Source organism: Mustela lutreola, chromosome 5, assembly GCF_030435805.1.
Source record: "Mustela lutreola isolate mMusLut2 chromosome 5, mMusLut2.pri, whole genome shotgun sequence".
In the NCBI taxonomy this organism is placed as follows: Eukaryota; Metazoa; Chordata; class Mammalia; order Carnivora; family Mustelidae; genus Mustela; species Mustela lutreola.
In genome coordinates, this window is record NC_081294.1 from 29,537,954 (window position 1) to 29,559,142 (window position 21,189).

General features: G+C 39.5%; 2 protein-coding genes across 3 annotated transcripts in view; one reads left to right on the forward strand and one right to left on the reverse strand.

The window, feature by feature from the left end:
• Nucleotides 1-6,532, reverse strand: part of NUP155 (nucleoporin 155) — a 67,341-nt gene extending 60,809 nt beyond the window's left edge. Inside the window, exons 1-3 of the mRNA XM_059173823.1 lie at nucleotides 6,241-6,532; nucleotides 3,621-3,758; nucleotides 1,400-1,496 (exon numbers count right to left, since the gene is read on the reverse strand). Coding sequence (XP_059029806.1) covers nucleotides 1,400-1,496; nucleotides 3,621-3,758; nucleotides 6,241-6,397 — 392 coding nt within the window. The 5' untranslated portion in view covers nucleotides 6,398-6,532. The remainder of the gene's footprint in view (nucleotides 1-1,399; nucleotides 1,497-3,620; nucleotides 3,759-6,240) is intronic.
• Nucleotides 6,533-13,023: 6,491 nt separating this feature from the next.
• Nucleotides 13,024-21,189, forward strand: part of WDR70 (WD repeat domain 70) — a 293,941-nt gene continuing 285,775 nt past the window's right edge. Inside the window, exons 1-3 of one of the 2 annotated variants that reach the window (XM_059173825.1) lie at nucleotides 13,024-13,168; nucleotides 13,264-13,329; nucleotides 16,566-16,649. In XM_059173825.1, coding sequence (XP_059029808.1) covers nucleotides 13,144-13,168; nucleotides 13,264-13,329; nucleotides 16,566-16,649 — 175 coding nt within the window. In that variant the 5' untranslated portion in view covers nucleotides 13,024-13,143. Of the gene's footprint in view, nucleotides 13,169-13,263; nucleotides 13,330-16,565; nucleotides 16,650-21,189 lie in introns of those variants that run through there. The other variant, XM_059173827.1, reaches the window with a different exon arrangement.

Here is a 21,189-nt window from a genome sequence, read left to right on the forward strand (position 1 = left end):
ATTGTCCAAACTGAAACAAAAAGAATAAAAAAAAAGGAATGAAACAAAAATAGAGCATCCAGGGGCGCCTGGGTGGCTTAGTGGCTCATGACCTGCCTTCGGCTCAGGTCATGATCTCAAGGTCCTGGGATCGAGTCCCTCATCAGGCTCTCTGCTCAGCAGGGAGCCTGCTTCCCTCTCTCTCTCTGCCTGCCTCTCCCTCCGTCTACTTGTGATCTCTCTCTGTCAAATAAATAAATAAAATCTTAAAAAAAAAAAAAAAAGAACAGAGCATTCAAAACCTGTTGAAGAACATCAAAAAATCTAACAAATCTAACAAACAAAGAAGAAGAGAGTGGGGCAGAACTAATATTTGAAGATAACCACTGAAAAATTTGCAATTAATTCAATATTTTATTATGATGGATATGTTAGATGTTAATGGAAATATGCCAATTTTCATTAAAGGGAAAATCCTTTTTAGGGGAATTACTCTTACATTTATATATTACATAGTTTTTTGGCATTTGATTTTCTTAAATACACTCTTGCCTAAATGAAGAGGTTTTATTCCTTAGTATCAAAATGACCATGTTACAATAACACAACAAACTAAAGTTCAGGGTATATGAAGAACAATCACAACCGTGTATTACTGCTATTAGGACTACGTAATAATTCAGTCATAACTCTAGCTATGAAAAGTTGTAATTAAATAAAAATCAGTAAACAAAAATGGTTTCACTTAAGCTACAAGTTCAAGTTGTCACATTTAGGGTCACTTCAACTCAATGATACAGTGTATATGTGTGGTTCCTAACAGATGTTTTAGTCACCCAAGGAAAGATTAACAACTACATGGGCCCTCCTTTCATTAACCCATTTATCTCCAGAAAGCCAGGTGAGATTACCAGAACAATAAGCTTTATTTTAGCTAGAATGTCTTGGACCTTCACTCAGACTATGACATACATTCAAATTACACAAAGATTAAGATCACAGACCAGCAAAATTGGTTAGTCACTTCAGTAAGTTAAGAGACTTTCAATGCATAGAAATGCATCGAAAATAGAGATCCTCAAAACGTCAAACCATCTCTCTAAACACTACTGATAGGCTATCTTATTGGATGGTAAGAGTTTGGCAACTAGCCCCCTGCTACTCAGAGTGGTACTTAGACTGGCAGCATCACCGGGAGTCTGTTACAATGTAGACTCCTGAGGCTCACTCAGAACTACTGAAACAGAACCCACATTTTAACCCCCTACCCAGGTGATTGTTATGCATACAGAGAAGCACTTATCCAGATGTTACATGAATGAAAGAGAAACCAGGCAGCTTCTGATGGGTAGAACAATAGCTGCAGTTAAGATTATCTAAATTCTAATCATGCTACAGCAAACCAGCATTAAATACATACCCATCTTCATAGTTCCACATGAATATGTCACTGTCGATTGTGAGCCAAGCTCTGCTGATTGGAGGAAACACGCCCATCATGCAGTTACACTGCATATCTGAAGTCATGTGGATGTAAGGCAAATGACTGCAATCTTATCTTTCTTAAATTTGCTTAGATTTTGATTTAAAATTTATGATTAAAAAGTCACAACCTAAACACTCTTTAATAGAAAGAGAAAATAAAATATCTTAATTTCTAATGAGTTTAATGAAAAACATAGCCATGACAGAAATAAACCTGTAATTTATAATTTCTAAATAATGCTATCTGACCACTTAAAATGTATTCTAAAGGACAAGTGAAATGTTTTCACCATTACTGACTTGCTGATTGCGAATAACACCATTAAATTTTGACCATAACACCATGAAAAACTTACTGGACTAGTTTCTCCAATTGTGTAAGAGCAAGACTGATTAAAAAAAAAAAAAAAAAAGCACATGGATGCTAAAGTCATAGCTTGACAATCTGCAAGCCTCTTATAAATAATACAACTGAATTATATTATGTAATTATAAGACAAGGAAACAATTATGAAATAATTTCCTAATGTTTCTTGCAGAAATAGTATTATCAGAAGATTAAAGAATATAGGGGCACCTGGGTGGCTCAGTGGGCTAAGCCTCTGCCTTCAGCTTAAGTCATGGTCTCAGGGTCTTGGGATCGAACCCTGCATTGGGCTTCTGCTGAGCAGGGAGCCTGCTTCTCCCCCTCCCTCTGCCTGCCTCTCTGCCCACTTGTGATCACTCTCTCTGTCAAATAAATAAATAAAATCTAAAACAAAACTAAAAAAGGGGCACCTGGGTGGCTCAGTGGATTAAAGCGTCTGCCTTCGGCTCAGGTCATGATCCCAGGGTCCTGGGACCGGACCCCACATCGGGCTCTCTGCTTAGCGGGGAGCCTGCTTCCTCCTCTCTCACTCTCTGTCTGCCTCTCTGCCTACTTGTGATCTGTTAAATAAATAAATAAAATCTTAAAAAAAAAAAAAAAAACTAAAAAAAAAAAGGTTAAAGAATATTAAGAAACTAAATAAGAGTAGAATATGAAATAAGGTATGTTTTATATTTAATAACACTATTTCATCAAGTCTCAGAGAAACACTGAAAATTTTAGGGAAAATATTAAATTCTAATAGTTTTTCTACTTACAAGTATTTCCTTAAATTTCCATTTCCTTTATTTTTGAATCAGATTGTCATGAAATTTGTAATGCTTTCACTTTAAGTAGATTAACATACTTTTAAGTCTCATTAAATATTAATACAGCATCTTAATATCTATATTATGAGGGCTATAGATTGATAAAAAAGCTTCCTAGGAAATAACTATAAATCTAATGCCTTTATAGGGTATGCCACACTTAAAAAAATTAGATAAAATCTTTCTAGAGGATAAGAAAACTCCTCTAGCAACTCAGTCTACAAAGATGCCATTAGTGTTACATTCTTATTGTGATCCTTAGAAATGCAATCATTTATAAACTTTAATTCTAAGAGAGCAGTAAGTGCAAAACCACACCAAAAATTTTTGGAGGGGCAAAAAGAAGTACCTGGCAGATTGTTTTAAACAATTTTAGAACAACATCCCAGTTTTAAAATTAAAATACGAGAAAAAATAAAAATAAAAATCACAGGTCTTCCAGCTAAAATGTAGTGGTAAAAGCTTCCTTCTATAGCATTTAACTGGAAAGTATTACTTTGTAAGAATATCATTTAAAAAAATGCAGAACTCCTTGTAAACAATTTACTCTCTTCAGTGTCCCAGAAAAATTAAAATGTGATTCAATTTTCAACATTCAATGTTATATGAAATTTTCTAGGCACATGGCAAACTACCCACATAATTAAAAAAAAATTTTTTTTTTAAGATTTTATTTATTTATTTGACAGAGAGAGATCACAAGTAGGCAGAGAGGCAGGCAGAGAGAGAGAGAGGAGGAAGCAGCCTCCCTGCTGAGCAGAGAGCCCAATGTGGAACTCGATCCCAGGACCCTGAGATCATTACCTGAGCCAAAGGCAGGGGCTTAACCCACTGAGCCACCCAGGTGCCCTAAAATGTTTTTCAAATAAAGCTCTTAAATGAACTGATATACACACACCAATTAAACACAAAGCAAGAATAATAAAAAGAATAGCAATTTTAAAAAATTTTAAGGAATTAAAAACAAGGTAACAGGATACGTCCAAACTGTTCAACAAGTTCAGGTGGGAGAGGAACTCTTCGGATGGAACTGATCTCTGGAAGGTTGGGTACTGACAGCAAACCAGGTCCTTGTAGAGGATAATCCATATCTGACATGCCAGAAACAGTGGGATTATCTGCAAGTAATAAAACAAAGCATTTATTAAAATAATAATGTTTTGGGCACCAACTAGGCATACTGAAGCACTGCAAGCTACAAAATAAAACTACCTCTGGTGGTTGTAAAGGTAAAAAGAGAAAATAGTTCTGACTCAACACAAACAAGGCCTGGGAAAATCCAGTGTTAACGTGGAGGCAATTACAGGTTTCAGCCCTAAACAGAAGATTATCTTTCACAAAGATTCCATAAGAAAGGAAATACTTGGGGCGCCTGGGTGGCTCCGTGGGCTAAATCCTTTGCTTTTAGCTCAGGTCATGATCCCAGGATCCTGGGATTGAGCCCCGCATCGGGCTCTCTGCTGGGCGGGGAGCCTGCTTCTTCCTCTCTCTCTCTCTGCTTGCCTCTCTGCCTACTTGTGATCTCTGTCTGTCAAATAAATGAATGGAATCTTTAAAAAAAAAAAAAAAAGGAAATACTTAGTTCAATAATTTAGGTTTTTTTCCTATTATTTTACTAATCTGAAATGGGCAAATATTTATAAAACCACTTTGTGATTGTCATATAAAACAACTGTGAACAAAATACTGATTGGGGGAAAAGAGCTATTTCATTTCCCACTTAAATATTAATAGATTAAAACAATCTATGCATTTTTCTGTTAGACCACCCCCCAAGACCAATAAGAAATACAAATAATACCACATATGCAATATTTTATTGGGGGAAACCACAGACTGCTCTATAAAATGTTCACATTGGGCAACTTGCTCTCAGAGTCAACTAAGGGCAGAAGTGGGCTACTCTATTCAGCCTGTCCTTTCTATGTCTTGAACAGGGAGGTGTTCTTTGGATCTGACTGATAACTTATGTTTATCCCAGGCACCTCTCCAGGCTCTCTTTAAGTACAAAGATACTGGGGAAAACGGATATATAAAAGAAATTCTAAAAGTATCATGGGAATTTAAAATATACAACTAGGGAGGAAAATGCAATCAATTCCTATGTACTGATTTGATTACCCAGTTTCAACAATTACCAATACATGACTGATCATGTTTCATTTATAGTCTTAGGTACGACTTCCCTATTGGATTTTTTTGAAGCAAATCCCAAGCATCCTATTTAATCTTAAAACATAATTTTAATAGGATATTGCACATATTAAATGACAATGGAAATACAAAGGATGGAATTAATAACTCTGGTGAAAGTGTGAATGGTTAAGAAAGCCCTCACAAAGAAGTGATATTCAAGGGAGTCTGGAAGAATGCCAAGCAAAGAAGAAAGAACATTCCATAAGTGATGCAGTAAATGACGACATAAAATGGAATCCTGAAAGGGAGCTTTTTATGAAAAACATGTTCAATTCTGTGTGACTGGAACAAAGAGTTTGAGAATTGGATGGAAGAAAGGGAGGAGATTAGGTTGAAGAGGTTGGTGTTAAGGTGGATAGAATCTATTTGAATCAGATAAGAGGACAAGAATGTATGGACTGTTTTTACATCTTGCTTTTCAAATCTAAGGAGGTCAAAGGGAGTAATGCTGTTCAAGATGAGAGTTGCTAATAGGCCACTCAGTTCTTATAAACATTGGTGAGCAACTGCCAGAAACAAATACTACATGTGTTTCACTTCTATCTTTCTCTGACTACAAGTCTACTCAATTTTTATAAATCGCCAGAAGTGTCTTTTAGGTTAACATTGCACAGATTATCCTTATTACTTTATCTCGGTTATTGTTTACCGAAAACCTTGTCTCTGTATTAAGCTTCTTTTCTCCAATATAGGTCTCAAAAAGGGGCCACTTTTTTTTTCTTAAACAACTTATGTAACTCCATGCCTTGAGGAACCTGGTCATTAATTTAAAACCATGATACAAAGTACTTTTCCCCTCACCTCTCTTTTGTTGGCCCATACACTGCCTTACCTTCCCTGTCCATCATCACAGCTAATATCCCTGCTCTCTTCCTTTATTTCACAGATAATGAAATAACAAATATTTATTTCTTTAATAAATACGGGACCCTGTATTTATTTATACAGAGAATTCCAGTTCTGCGTATTACAGGACTTCGTATTACACTAACTCTACACATAATAAAGGCTATCTTTGAGAGAAGATGGTAAATTTCCAAATTTCGTTTGCTCTTCTGTTTTAGTCTAAAGTTAATGAGGAATCAACAAGAATGAGACTTGGATCAGGCGATCCTACTCAACTGGCCTTAGCGAACACTTGGTGGCAGTGAGCAGCTCGTTAAGTTTGGGGTCTTTGCTTCAAATGGGTTGCTCGTCATTCCTCCCCTTTCAATTATCGGCAATGAAGTGAGGACAGGAAAATAAACGAAAAAGAGACTCTTTTTCGCTCTTAGAAATGTAGCAAACAGCTCAATCTCAAAATGTTTTCTCTGGGCCCAACCTGGGGATAAGGCCTAGTTAGGAAGTCAGGCGAGAGTCCTTTCGGCTGAGAAAGCAGTCACCAAATGGGCACTGATCACTCACTTGGGGCAGACACCATGAGAAGCTCGGAAAGGTCCGGGTACATGCGGTCTTCTTGCAACTGACGGTCGATGAGCCGCCCTGCATTTTCCAGAGCTTCCTGCAAGGCTGAGGCCGACGTGGAGGCCGGCATCGCCGAGCCCAGTAAAGAAGACGGCATGTCGCGACTCGGAGACACCAGCGTCTGGAAAAAGTAAAAAACCAAGAAGAAAAGAGAGAAAATCCAACACCCCGGCTCAGACCCACAGCTTAGAGCGCGCGCGCCAAACGAGCGCCTCGGCGCTTGTGCATGACGCACTTCCGGTCCATCTGGAGGGGAATTTGAAGGCTGCGTTTTGAAGCCGAGGAGAGGAAGTTGTGGAAGGGGTGCTGGACGTTAGGGGGCGGAGCCACTGGGCCGAGGCGCTTTCCAGGACTTGGGCTGGGAGCTTGAGGGTGGGGGAGTAGAAAATCCGTGGAGGTTATCTAGGGAATGGAGAAAAGAAAGGGGGAAGGACCCGGGAAGGAGAGGGTCGGGGTGGGGGGTGGGGGAGGTGGAAGGGAGCAGGGGTCGGGTAAGTGGCAGCTGGGTAGATCCCGGCAGCGCAGGCTGCTCCGGTTCTGGTGGGTTTCGCGAGCGCTGGATCTTGGTGTCTCGAGCTTTGCAGGTTAGACTCTCCCAACTGCAACTACTTAATCTTTGGCATTCCACACAACTTCTTTTCAAGAGTGGATAGGAGTCGGTAGTTTGCCAGAAAGAGTTTACGTGTGAACCAAAATTTCACTACATTTGTTATGGGCTTCACTGTAAATTCATCAGAATTTACTGGCCGGGTCAGTCAGTAGAGCATGTGATTCTGGGTGTCTGGCTGGTGAGTTCCACCGCAAGGTGGAACCTAATTCAAAAATATTCAGGCTTTTCTATTTGTGTATGGCGACTGTTCCTATGAAGAATTGTGTCTTTACTGAGTCATTCGTTGCATGCAGGAGGCTGATGCCTTCCTTTGTTTCTCATTACAGAGCGGAAGAAGAGTGTTCTAATTCATTGGTGGATTCCCAGCACAAAGTAGAGGGACCCCTCTAAAGGAGATCACCCAATACATCACCAAGTCCTACAGACATTGAATTTATAATTTGTGCCAGGCGCTGTGCCTGGTGCTGGGAATATCAAATGACCCATTCCTGTCCTCAAGTTGCTTCATGCAGGGACACACAAGTAAAGCAATAAAGTGCATCACCCTAATTTTTATGGGGTATGTATTAATTGCAGTAGGAGGATAAGATGAGCAAGAAGAAGGAAGATAGGCTTCATTTCACATAGAAGACAAATCAAAGCACTCTTTCAAAGTGCATTCCTCATTTAGAAATACTAGATTTGTCCTTATTTAGCGTTCATTTAGAACCACACTTAAGCTTCATCTGCTTACATTCTTTTTTTTTTTTTTTAAGATTTTATTTATTTATTTGTCAGAGAGAGATCACAAGTAGAAGGAGAGGCAGGCAGAGAGAGAGAGAGGAGGAAGCAGGCTCCCTGCTGAGCAGAGAGCCCGATGCGGGACTCGATCCCAGGACCCTGAGACCATGACCTGAGCCGAAGGCAGTGGCTTAACCCACTGAGCCACCCAGGAGCCCCATCTGCTTACATTCTTAATAGTTCAGCTAATCAGTAACTGAATTACCCCTTATTAACAAGCTAAACTGAAAGAGGACTTCAGCTACCTCCATTTTGATCTCAAACTTTCTAATTGATTAGGTTTTTCTTTCCAGCTTGTCTTTTAACTCAGGCCAAAGATTCTGCTGGCAAAGCATCCTGTGATGGGAACCGAAAGTACCCCCTCAAACAATTAGGACTGCCCTGAGCCAGCAAAACCTGCCTGTAGTTGACCCCCAAGATAATGATGGATCTGACTTCTACTGCCCACTTACTGAAATTTACGGAACTTTGTCCCCCATTTTCCTTATATAAACCTAGGAGTATTTTCAGCAGTTTGGAAACAGTCTTTGAAACACTAGTCTGCTTCTTCGCAGTGTTGGCCTCACTCAAATGAATTCCTTTCTTGCTTCATCACCACTTGTTTCTCTGCTTTTTGATTTTTCAGTGATGAGTGCTGAACCTTGTGTGTTTGGGACCCCTTGAGCCAGGTGCTCTTGTGCCCCATGCCCAGGATAAAAAACTATAGTCTTTGCTAAACTATGGTCTTTGCTACTTGAATTATATTTTGCTTCCTCAAATGAGGGGTTGACTGAATTTCTGAATATTAAATTTCTGAGATGTTACAGATCTATAGGTATAACTTAAAACTTCATAGTAAATATATCAGGAAAAATTAGATTTGTATTATTGGTGAATAAATCGGCAGATGGTTCTCCAGCCATCAACTTTCTTTTATTTGGGAGAACACAGATTGAAAACTGATGGTTTGGAGCAGGGTTTGTTTGTTTTAATTTAAGATAAAACATATGACTGAGACTTTTTAATTCCACAAATTGGATGATCTGGCAATAGTGGTCTAATGTTCCTGCACTCCAATAATATTCCCAGGGGCCCAAGTCCAAGGACTTCTGTTCATTTGTATATTGCCTACGGTTGCTTTCGAGCTACAGCTGTTGAGTTGAGTAATTGTTACACAGACCACAGGGCCCCAAAGCCTAAAATACTTACCATCTAGCCCTTTACAGGAGAAGTGTGAAGTCTTCCTTAACCAGTGATTTTAAAACTTTTTTCTCAGAAACTCTTGAGACTTTTATTAAGGATTACAAAGAGTTTTTGTTTTGTGTGGGTTGTATTTGTTAATAATTGCTAATATCTCCTAAAAACAAGAAATTTAAAAAGTCATTTAAAACAATAAGCCTTGCGGCACCTGGGTGGCTCTGTAGTTAAGTGACTCCTTTAGCTCAGGTCATGATCCTAGGGTCCTGGGATCAAGTCCCATGTTGGACTCCCTGCTCCTTGATCAGCAGAGAGCCTGCTTCTCCCTCAGCCTGCTGCTTCCCCTGCTTGTGCTTTGTCTTTTTCTGTGTCGTTTAAGTAAGTAAAATCTTTTTAAAAATAAAAGAATAAGCCTAATCCATTTTAATTTAATATAATCCATTTTAAATTTAATTTAAAAATTCATTTTAATTAAATGACACAAATTTTATGGAAAACCACTATAGTTTCTAAAAGTAGATATTAGAAGAATGAATTATTTTTCATTTTTCCAAATCTCTTAAATGTCTGGCTTAATAAGACAGGTAAGATAGCTAGATTTTCATATCTGCATTTGTGGTATGTTGTGATCTGTTTACTTGAAATATACGAAGAAAAGTGGGCCTCTCACAGTTTTGTGATGGGAAAGGGAGAAGTATTTTAATGACCTTTTTAGATAGTTGTGAATGTTATTCTCTGATAGATTACCAAAACTTGACAAGCGGTATAGTTTTGTTTTGTTTTGTTTTTTAAGTGGGCTCTACTCCCAGAGTAGAGCCCAACACAGAGGTTGAACTCATGATCAAGACCTGAATTGAAACTAAGAGTTGGCCACTCAGTTGGCCAACTAAGCCATCCAGGCATCCCAAATGGTATAGTTTTTCTTTTTAAAAAATTGAAAAACTTACTTATTTGAGAGAGAATGAGAGCTCACGAGTTGAGGGGGAAAGGGAGATGGGGAAGCAGGCTCCTCGTTGAACAGGGAGCCTGATGTGGAGCTCAATCCCAGGAACCTGGAATCATGACCTGAGCCAAAGGCAGCCGCTTAACTTGCTGAGCCACCCATGCACGCTACCCCAAGTAGTATAGCTTCTTAAAAGTTAGTTATGATGTGGAATTTGAAACCATCAGTGAATTTTTTTGAAATTGTTAAATTAAAAACCACTTGTCTAATATTTTGGACCTTCTATCCATGCATGATTCTGTAACTTTATGTGTTGGTCATTTGGGAAATATTGGTTCTCTAAGTTATACAGAACTTCCAAATGTTGACACATTTCATTAACTAATAGAAAAAAAAGAAAAATCTTTAACAAAATTTTCAAATATTAAGAAGTTGTCAGGCTTATGGTTGTTGATACAACCTTGATACAATCTTGGTAAGTTTCTCAGGAGTCTAATTTTATCTTAAAAGCTCAAATTTCCGTTAGTAGCAAGTATAGTGAGTTATTTTCCTTGAAGTGACAAACTCATTTCATTCATTTGTGTTTAAAGTGGGAATGTAACAGGAATACAAGAACTACTACAACAATTTGCTTGTAACTGCCTTAATTTATGCTGAGGCAGTTTTACCCACTATTGCTTCTGCATTGTAAGTGCAAATGGCAATAGCATGAAAAAAGCAAATGTCTTAGTATTATTATGAAAATAATTTTTTAAAAGATTTTATTTGGCAGAGAGAGAGAGAGAGAGAGATAGATCACAAGTAGGTAGAGAGGCAGGCAGAGGGAAAGGGGGAAGCAGGCTCGATCCCAGGACCCTGAGGCCATGACCTGAGCAGAGGCTTAACCCACTGGGCCACCCAGGTGCCCCATTATGAAAATAATTTTGATCTCATGCACCCCTTTACAGGAATCCACACAGAAATCCACACTTTGAGAACCACTGCTCAAGTAGCTCCCTATTTAAGTAGACTAGCCTTACTAGGTATTTAGGGTTTTTTAAAAGTATCCTCATTAGGGGCACCTGTGTGGCTCAGTCCTTAAGCATCTGACTTCGGCTGAAGTCATGATCCCAGGGTCCTAGGATTGAGCCCTACATCAGGCTCCCTGCTCAGCTGGAAGCCTGCTTCTCCCTCTCCCATTCGCCTTGCTTGTGTTCTCTCTCTCGTTGTCTCTTTCTCTGTCAAAAAAATAAATAAAGTCTTCAAAAAAAAAATCAAGTGAGTTCTGAAGGTTGAGTAGGATTCAATAAAGGGCATGGAGACTGGTGAAGAGTCAGAGTTTTCCAGACATGATATTCTCTGAGGCTGCTTATTGAGCTGAAAGAAGACTGGCATAGTGGAAAATAGAACATGATGAGGTTGGAAAGGCTTTGGGGGCCATGTGAATCATTTGCATTTTAAGAACAATGGAAGTGATAGTAGACGTGATAGTTATCATTTAGGGTGCGTACTAAAGCATAATTTGAGATTGGACACTAATGTGTAGTAGTTAGTCTAATGAGTAACTCTATGAAAATACTTTTATTCAGCAACATTTATTAGGACTATATATGGCTTTGCTAGAATTTAGAAATATAAAGATTAATACGCCATTAGTTTTTAGCACAGGTAAGGAGTTGTGTTGTAAAGAAATTAGAATCAAATATGAAGTAAAGATATAATAAATATGTTAAAGTGCTTTGGAAACCCTTGCTGTGGACTGGGAAACTCTATAAGCAATCATGACTGATAGCCAGAGGGAGGCTTGGGCTAAGAATACAAGATTTAGAGCATTTATTGTATTTATCTATTTTTAAAAAGATTTTATTTATTTGAGAGAGACTGTGCACAAGCAGGTGTAGGGGCAGAGGCAGAAGGAGAGGGAGAAGCCGACTGCCTGCTGGGCAAGGGAGCCCCATCCAGGACTCCATCCCAGGACCCTGAGATCATGACCTGAGCTGAAGGCAGACACTTAACCGAGTCACCCAGGCGCCCCTAGAGAATTTTTTTTTTTTTTTTTTTAAAGTAGGCTCCACTCCCAGCATGGAGCCCAACACAGGGCTTGAACTCATGATCCTGAGATCAAGACCTGAGCTGAGATCAAGATTCAGGCACTTAACCAAATAAGCCAAATGCCCTTAGCGCATTTTTGCCAATCTTAGCTACACAGGCTTCTGTGTACTTTTTAGTCATGTAGTAAATACTATTTTTTTTTTCCTTAAAATATACTCAAAGGGTGGATAACTGTGAGCATTTCCTCATAGAAAAGGACAAAATGCTAAGAGGGAGTTTTTTGGTTTTTCTTCAGAATTCTGTGAGGACTGTGTCAGCTTGGCAGTAAATGCATCTTAAAAATAAAGGGTGTTCACAAAAATGTATGAGATCTTGACATCTGCAACAACGTGGATGGACCCAGGGAGGCTTCTTCAAAGTGAAATAAGTCAGAGAAAGACAAAGATCATATAATTTTACTGATATGTAGAGTCTAAGCACACACACACACACACACACACACACACACACACACTCAAAAGGAAGAAACAGACCCATAAATACAGAGAACAAACTGATGGTTGCCAGAGGGAGGAGGATGGGCAAAATAGGGGCAAGGGAGAGGGAAGACATAGGCTTCCTTCCAGTCCTGGAATGAATTGGTCCTGGGTATAAAAGGTACAGGATAGGGGATCCAGTCAGGGTATTGTAATAGTGTAGTATGGTGATAAATAGTAGCTCCCCTCATGGGCATAATATATAGACTTGTTGAATCACTATGTTGAATGTCTGAAACTAATGTAGCATTGTGTCAACTGTACTTCAATACAAAACAAATCAAGGGAAGACAAAACAAAACACCTCCCCAGGGGATACTAATACGCAGCGGAGACTGAGAAATACTGCCTAAGGGTGGGTATCCACGGGATTTACTTGTTGCTTGTAGGACCTGTATACTCTTTCTTTTTCTAAATGCTTATTATACCAATCATATATAATAACTGAACAAAATGTAGGGAAAAAAAGAAGGGAGGGAGGGACGGAGGGAGGGAGGTAGAAAGAGAAAAAGATAAGGGTGCTGACACAAACTACGTAATGTTTCCAGCCAGTGGGTGGAGTAAGTAGGTGATCTCGGCGGCGCTTATGCCCCGCCAACCCGGTAGGGCGGCGCAGCTCCGGGGACCGCCATCCCCTCGCGGAAGGCGACGCTCTTGGCCTTCGCCGCGGCGTCTCTCCAAGGCGATACTTCCTGTTGGTTTTGCCTCGAGTCTTCCGCAGGTGTTTGTGCTGTGGCTGTGGCTAGATCTGCGGCGGGCGGCTTGCCATGGAGCGCCCGGGGCCCAGCGAAGGTAGGTTCCGTGGGGGCGATGCCAGGCAGGGCGGGGAGGGCTAGGGGTCGCCGGGGTCGCCGCACTAACGAGGTCTCCTCCTCCTCTTGCCCCAGTGACAGGCTCAGACGCGTCCGGACCGGATCCGCAGCTGGCGGTCACCATGGGCTTCACGGGGTTCGGTGAGTGACCGTCTTAACGCTTAGCCCCGTCTCCTTTTGCAGGGCTTTTAAGACCGGCAGGTTGAGAGAGGAGACCCAGCTGGCACCTCTGGTCCGCACGCTCCGCTGCACCAAGCCCTGGTTACTTGCGCTCTAGTGTATGCCTTGCCATTTCTCCGTAGTCTCTTTCCCATCCGCTAATTCTTGCTTGACTGTTGGGACCCGCTAAGGTGACGCTTATGGGAAGGCTTGTGGGAAAGATAGCTTTGTGACCTATGCTGTGGAGGTGTTGGTTCGTGGAGGGAGTTGTCTTTTTGTGTCCTGAGGCTGAGAGCTAACCATTGACTGTGGTCTGCAGTGAGATGGCCTTTCTGGCAACAAGTGGTGCATTGAGTGATAATTATGAGTTACTAAATCCTTTTAGATTAAAGCCTTTCTTCCCTGGAATTGTCACTTCAGTCTCTCTGTAGAGTCTTGCTGTGAGATAAAGAAGAACATTTCAAACAGAGATGTAGTCATCTGTTGAAAACATCCTGCTTGTAAGAAACAAATGTAAATCTTCTTCCCATTTCTCTTGGGTCCTGGATGGAACAAATATCAGGCTGTTATTTCCAGGTCTCTTGTTGGTGTTCATATGCCCATTTATTATGGTAATGTCTTCTGCCACATTTTTACCCATAGCTGGTCGGGTTTGCAAATATACTATATAGTTATGTATTACTATAGTATTTCGTTTTGTCGGTCTTTAAAAATGATTTTATTTATTTGCCAGAGAGAGAAAGAGAGAGTGAGCAAGCACACAAGCAGGGGGAGTGGCAGGCAGAGGAAGAAGCAGGCTCCCTGCAGAATAAGGAACCCGAGGCTGGGCTCCATCCTGGGACCATGGGATTATGAACTGAGGTGAAGGCAGATGCTTAACCGACTGAGCCACCCAGGTGTCCCTATACTATTTAATTTTGTTTCAGTTCTTTAAAATAGTTTCCTCCCTAATTTCAAAAGTAACACAAATTAATAGCAGAAAATCTGAAAAACAAATAAGGAAGAAGTAAAATCCTTAATTGCATGATCTAGAAATCAAGACTTAGAAGTTATTTTTCTATTCTTCCCTGTTGTATATTTATCAAGAAAGTTAAGATCATATGTATGTACAATTTTATGTTATTCTTAATTATGTATTTTAATTCTTAATACTTTGAGGATTTTCCATATTATAACGTGCTCTTCCAAAACATTTTTTTTTTTTAAAGATTTTATTTATTTATTTGACAGAGAGAAATCACAGGTAGATGGAGAGGCAGGCAGAGAGAGAGAGAGAGGGAAGCAGGCTCCCCGCCAAGCAGAGAGCCTGATGCGAGACTCGATCCCAGGATTCTGAGATCATGACCTGAGCCGAAGGCAGCGGCGTAACCCACTGAGCCACCCAGGCGCCCCCCAAAACATTTTTAATGGCTGGATAGTACATTTAATAGAAGTGTCATAATTTTGGCCTACATAGTTTCTAATTCTAACTTCTATTACTAATACTAAAAAGAATATCTTTATGAATAAAACTTTCTTTTTATAAAGAAGAATTTCCATAGGATAAATTTCTAAAGAAGGGACTATAATAAAAATATATTAAAAAGTAACCAAAAACATTGGATATATATCTTTTTTTATTTTTTAATTTTTAAAAATTTATTTATTTATTTATTTTTTAAATTTATTTTTTAAGCAGGCTTCCCAGCCAGTGTGGAACCCAACCTGGGGCTTGAACTCATGACACTGAGATCAAGAGTCCTATGCTTAACTGACTAAGCCACCTAGGTGCTCCTGGGTATATATCTTTTAAAATTAATTGATACAGGGCGCTTGGGTGGCTCAGTGGGTTAAAGCATCTGCCTTTGGCTCAGGTCATGATCCCAGGGTCCTGGGATCCAGCCCTGCATTGGGCTCTCTGCTCAGCAGGGAGCCAGCTTCCTCCTCTCTCTCTGTCTGCCTCTCGCCTATTTGTGATCTCTATCTGTCAGATAAATAAATAAAATCTTTAAAATTAATTGATACATTTTGTCATAATGCCCTTCAGAAAGATTGTTTCATTTTATACCAAAGTCAGTATTATGTAAGAATGACATTTTTACCATATTCTTACTAACATTATTATTTTAATAACATTATTTTTTTTTTTTTTTTTTTTTTAAAGATTTTTTTTTTTTATTTGTTTATTTGACAGAGAGAAATCACAAGTAGATGGAGAGGCAGGCAGAGAGAGAGAGAGTAAAGCAGGCTCTCCGCTGAGCAGAGAGCCCGATGCGGGACTCGATCCCAGGACTCTGAGACCATGACCCGAGCCGAAGGCAGCGGCCTAACCCACTGAGCCACCCAGGCGCCCCTACATTATTTTTTTTTTTTAAAAGGCAGTGAAAACAAATATAATATTGCTTCCAAGCCCATTCACATTGTTGTCAGAATTTAGTTTCTTGTGGTTTTAGGGATGAGGCCTCTGTTTCCTTAATTGCTGTCAGGTGGGAATCTCCGCTTCTTTTTTTTTTTTTTTTTTTTTTTAGTTTTTATTTATTTATGTGACAGAGAGATCATAAGTAGGCAGAGAGGCAGGCAGAGAGAGAGAGGGAAGCAGGCTCCCCGCCGAGCAGAGAGCCCGATGCGGGGCCCGATCCCAGGACCCCGAGATCTTGACCTGAGCCAAAGGCAGCGGCTTAACCCACTGAGCCACCCAGGCGCCCCGGAATCTCCGCTTCTTAAGGTGCTTGCATTACTGTCGTCATCTGAAAACTCCAGCTAGTATTTCCAGTCCGTCTCACACTTCACATCTCTCTGACTTTAGCTGCATCTGTTCTGCTTCTTTGCTTGTAGGGTCATCTGTGATTAGACAGGGCCAACTAGGATAATCTGTTTTGAAGTCCATAACCTTAATTAGATCTACAAAGTCTTTTTTGTCCTGTAATGTAACATATTCCCGGGTTCCAGAGATTAGGGTATGAACATTCTCCATTCTGCCTATGACCAGTGTTGTAGATTTCAGGGGTAGAGTCCAGGTATATTAAAGGAGGATGGGAAATTCGACCTATTAATGATGAGACTGTCATTAAAATTTTCCTGGGAAGTAAACTCTTTCTTCCTAGGTATTTTTCTTATAGCCATGCTATAAATTAAACAGACTAAATGAATATCAACTGTTTAATAAGTGTTTATGGATTACCTAATGTTTGGCCAGCTTAATGCAAGAAGATCACAGTTTGCTACTTATTTCTGTTTAGGAAAAAAAGCTCGCACATTTGATTTGGAAGCAATGTTTGAACAAACGCGAAGAACAGCTGTGGAAAGAAGTCGGAAAACATTGGGTAAGAAGTTCAGTTATGGCTCTTTAATTGGTATAAATGTTGTATATGCCTTACACAAGTATGTTGACAGTTACTATTAGGCTGAAAAAAAATTCAGAGCAGTTAAAAGACCAAATGTGCTGGTTCCTTTGGAAGCAGAGGTTATTATTATTATTATTATTTTAGCATGGTAAAAGTTGCATCTAAGTAGGATAAGAAAGTCTGAATGCTAAAAATCTTTTTGAAGGCAATTCTGCTATGAACAAACAGGGATTCTAAATTAATTTATAAGAATCAAAATAACAGTTTCTTTATTACCTCTCCTTCCACCTGTATCTGATTTTCACTTCATTTTTTTCTTTTCCTGCTTACAGCGGAACCAGTATTTGGAAGGCTGGGCGAGAGGTGGCTCTGAGAGCTGTGTACACCACTGACTGTTGACTCAGACAGTATAGAAAATTGAGACATACAGTGAATGTGGCTGCTCCTGTTGAACCCTTGCACTAATAAGTTGTATCAGACATGTAATGAAGGCCTTAATTTCCAGACTGTCTGGTGTGATAGCAGGTGGTCGGCAATTCTGGGTACCACCTTAGGGTCTTCCAAGTAGACTGACTCCTCTACTGCTTTCTTGTTTTTTTGATCTTTGTTTTTTTTAAAAGATTTTATTTAATTTTCAATTTTTCAAAATATTTTATTTCTTTATTTGAGAGAGAGAATGAGAAAGAGAGAGAGAGAGTATGAGAAGAGGGAGGGTCAGAGAGTGAAGCAGACTCCATGCCAAGCAGGGAGCCTAATGCCGGACTCCAGGATCATGACGTGAGCCAAAGGCAGTCGCCTAATCAACTGAGCCACCAGATAGGAGATTTACATAAGAGAAAGCGCACGAGTGGGGAGAGTGGAAGGCAGAGGGAGAAGGAGATGCAGACTCCCCACTGAGTAGAGAGCCCAATGTGGGACTCAATCCCAAGACCCTGGTATCATGACCTGAGTGGAAGGCAGATGCTTAACGGACTGAGCCACCCTGGTGCCCTTCCATTGCTTTCTTTGGATAAGACTCAGATCATTCTTTCACTGAAAAGATGGATGTATCTTGATAGCGCAAAAGGGGCTAGAAATCAGAGACAGGACTTCTGGAAAAATTTAAGTGACTATCCTGGCAATTGTCCTTTTTGGTTTTAAAATGATAAACTATATAGCAGTAATAGCTAATATTTGGAAAATGCGCTTGTTGTGAAATTTTTCGGTCTTTGGAAGAATAAGTTTTTTTTTTTGTGGTGAGAAGCCAACCTACTATTTTTTAGAAAGAACTGTCATTAATAACATGTTTCAAACACATACAAAAGTATAGTAATGAACTCCTATCACACAGATTTAAGAACTATAATAATGCACAGCTGGTGTTATTTCCATTTTCTTCCCCTGTCAGATTATTTTGTTACAAAGCTGAGACACATTATTTCACCCATGAATACATTAGTATGTGTCTTTAAGAGATAGTGATCCTTTAAAAAAACTTAACTGAAATACCTCTACCACACTTAAAAATATTAAATAATATCATCAGACAAAATGCAAAGACATGCTACTACTTGAGGCATATTTATACATTCTTTAACCACTTAATTTTAAAATTTACGCTTTTTAGTTAGTGCTTATACTCTTAGAGTATAGCTCTCTTGTATTTAACCTCTTTCAGCTTGTGATAACAAAACACTTGGAACAGAGACTGTCTGTTCACCTAAGTAAGTTTTATAGTTCCCTGTACCATGCCTTGCAGGATAAGTTCTCAATATATACTTGAGAAGATTGAATTTAGAACTCTAATACTGCCTTCTAAAAAATAAATTCTGCTTTTTTGGAGAATGTTTTAAAATGGTCTCACCCGTTTTATAGAACTTGGGATTTGGAGTTGAAGGACCTGGGTTTGAGGGTCAGCTGCACATCCTACTATTTTCTTTTTTTCTTTTTTATTAACATATAATGTATTATTAGCCCCACGGGTACAGGTCTGTGAGTCGCCAGGTTTATACACTTCACAGCACTCACCATAGCACATACCCTCCCCAATGTCCATAAACCAACCACCCTCTCCCTACCCTGCAAACCCTCAGTTTGTTTTGTGAGATTTTGAGTCTCTTATGGTTTGTCTTCCTCCCGACCCCATCTTGTGGCATAGTACCCTTTAAACAGTAAAGTACTTTGAAAACAATTACTTTTCACGCCTACATTTTTTCTTAGCAAAGCATGTGTGCATTTAGCACATAAGGGGAATTATAATGAACAGTTACTAGATTTTTAAAATTTGAAAAATCATCGGAAGACCAAGTTCTCCTGTGATATTTGTGGATGAATTAAATATATTGAACTTTCTTTCTTTTTTTTTTTTTTAAGATTTTTAAAATTTATTTTGAGAGCGTGAGTGAGTAAGAGAAAACATGAGAAGGTGGAAGGTCAGAGGGAGAAGCAGACTTCTGTGGAGCTGGGAGCCCAAAGTGGGACTCGATCCTGTGACTCCAGGATCATGACCTGAGCCAAAGGCAGTTGCTCACCCGACTGAGCCACCCAGGCGCCCATGTTGAACTTTCTTGATTTAGTATTATATTCTTGGACTTGGACCACTGGTTTTTACCCCGATCTAAACACATGAATCCAAAGTTTCACTTGTTTTTCTTGAAAGTTCAAAAATGGAGATATGTGCATTCTGTATCTCGTGATTGTTTTGGAGTCTTTCTGAGGGCATGACATTAGGCTTGCGGAAAATAAGAACTGTGAATCATCCCTCCCCTTCCCGCCCCATGGTCCCTTTTAATAGCAAGTTTGTCTGTGTATATGAATATGAACTGTTTTCGTTGGTAAATGCTCTCATAGAAAGGATGAATTACTATAAATCCCTAATAAAGTATGCATCATTTTAAATGTCAGGAAATAATTGTGTAAGTGGTTTTTTTAAAGTATTTTGATTTTCTGGTGTTTTTTTTTTTTAAGATTTTATTATTTATTTGAGAGAGAAAGAGCACAAGGGAGCATGAGTGGGGTGAGGGGCAGAGGGAGAAACAGGCTCTCCACTGAGCAGGGAGCCTGAAACAGGACTTAATTCTGGGACTCTGGCATCATGGCCTGAGCTGAAGGCAGATGCTTAACTGAGCCACCCAGGGGCCTCTAAAGTGTTTTATTTTTCTGAAAGCTCTAGGAAGTATGTCTAGGACATATGAAAGACATAGGTTCTTTTTAAAGCTATAATACTATGAGGAGATAAATGGAGAAGAAAAATTTATTCAAATGCTTATTTTGGGTGTGCGTGTATTTGTTAAAAATTATTAGGGAGAAAGAGCACACGAGTGAGTGCATGCAAGGGGGAGGGGCAGAGGGAGTGGGAGAAGTAGAATCCTGCTTAGTAGGGACTGGGGGGGGCTTCCCCCCCCCCCCCCCCCCCGCCTACCCAGGGCTCAATCCCAGGACCCTAAGATCCTGACCTGAGCAAAGACAGAGGCTTAACTGACTGAGCCACCCAGGTGTCCCTAGGTATACCTGTGCTTTAGATGGATTTATGAGCCTTGTCTATGGTAGGATAGGAAACAACATCTTTGAAAAAACGGTTAAAATAGGATTTGAAGATTTATTTATTTATTTATTTGACAGAGAGAGATCACAAGTAGGCAGAGAGGCAGGCAGAGAGAGAGAGGGAAGCAGGCTCCCTGCTGAGCAGAGAGCCCGATGTGGGGCTCGATCCCAGGACCCTGGGATCATGACCTGAGCCGAAGGCAGAGGCCCAACCCACTGAGCCACCCAGGCGCCCCTTAAAATAGGATTTGAATATGATTTTAAGTGATCCTGAAAAGAAAACCTGTCCCAGAGATTTTAGAAATTAGAAAAGCTTAAAGAGTTGTGTGTGTATGTGTACCTGAAATGGTCTTCCTACCTGGTTAAATCCTACCTTATCTTTTAAGGCCTCACACATATTTTACTTTTTCTAGGGATTTTTTTGAAAAACTGTCTGGACATAATAATTGTTCCCTGCCTTTATATCTGTAACGCTTTAAGGAATACTATAAATTTTCTCCTAATATTTTTCACATATTGAGGATAAGAACCTTGTTTTCACATTTATACTGTAAGTATAAGCCTAGTAGAGCTTAGTACATAATAGTTACGTCCCTAAATATTTAATGGAGAAATGTAATTAATGTACTTAAAATGTTCATATTTTTTTAAATTTCCTAGTATTTTGGCATTAAATATTTTGAATTTAGATTTACATGAAATTGGTAAGCTAGTGAATTGTTTTGTAAGTTAGAGTAACAAAAACATTTAGCAAGGTTTAAGTTTCATGATGAGAAAACATTTATTCTAGCTTATATTTACGATGAGAAAACATTTATTCTAGCTTATATTTACGGTAATTTTATTTCCTTTACGTTTTATTTTAAGTCTCATTTCTTTAAGTTAAGTGATTGCTATAATGATTGGCTCTGAGATTTATATGTGCCAAATTATATTCCTTTGACTCTGCAATTTGTGTGAATGAGCCCAGATGAGAGATGGTACTTTTGGGTAGTTT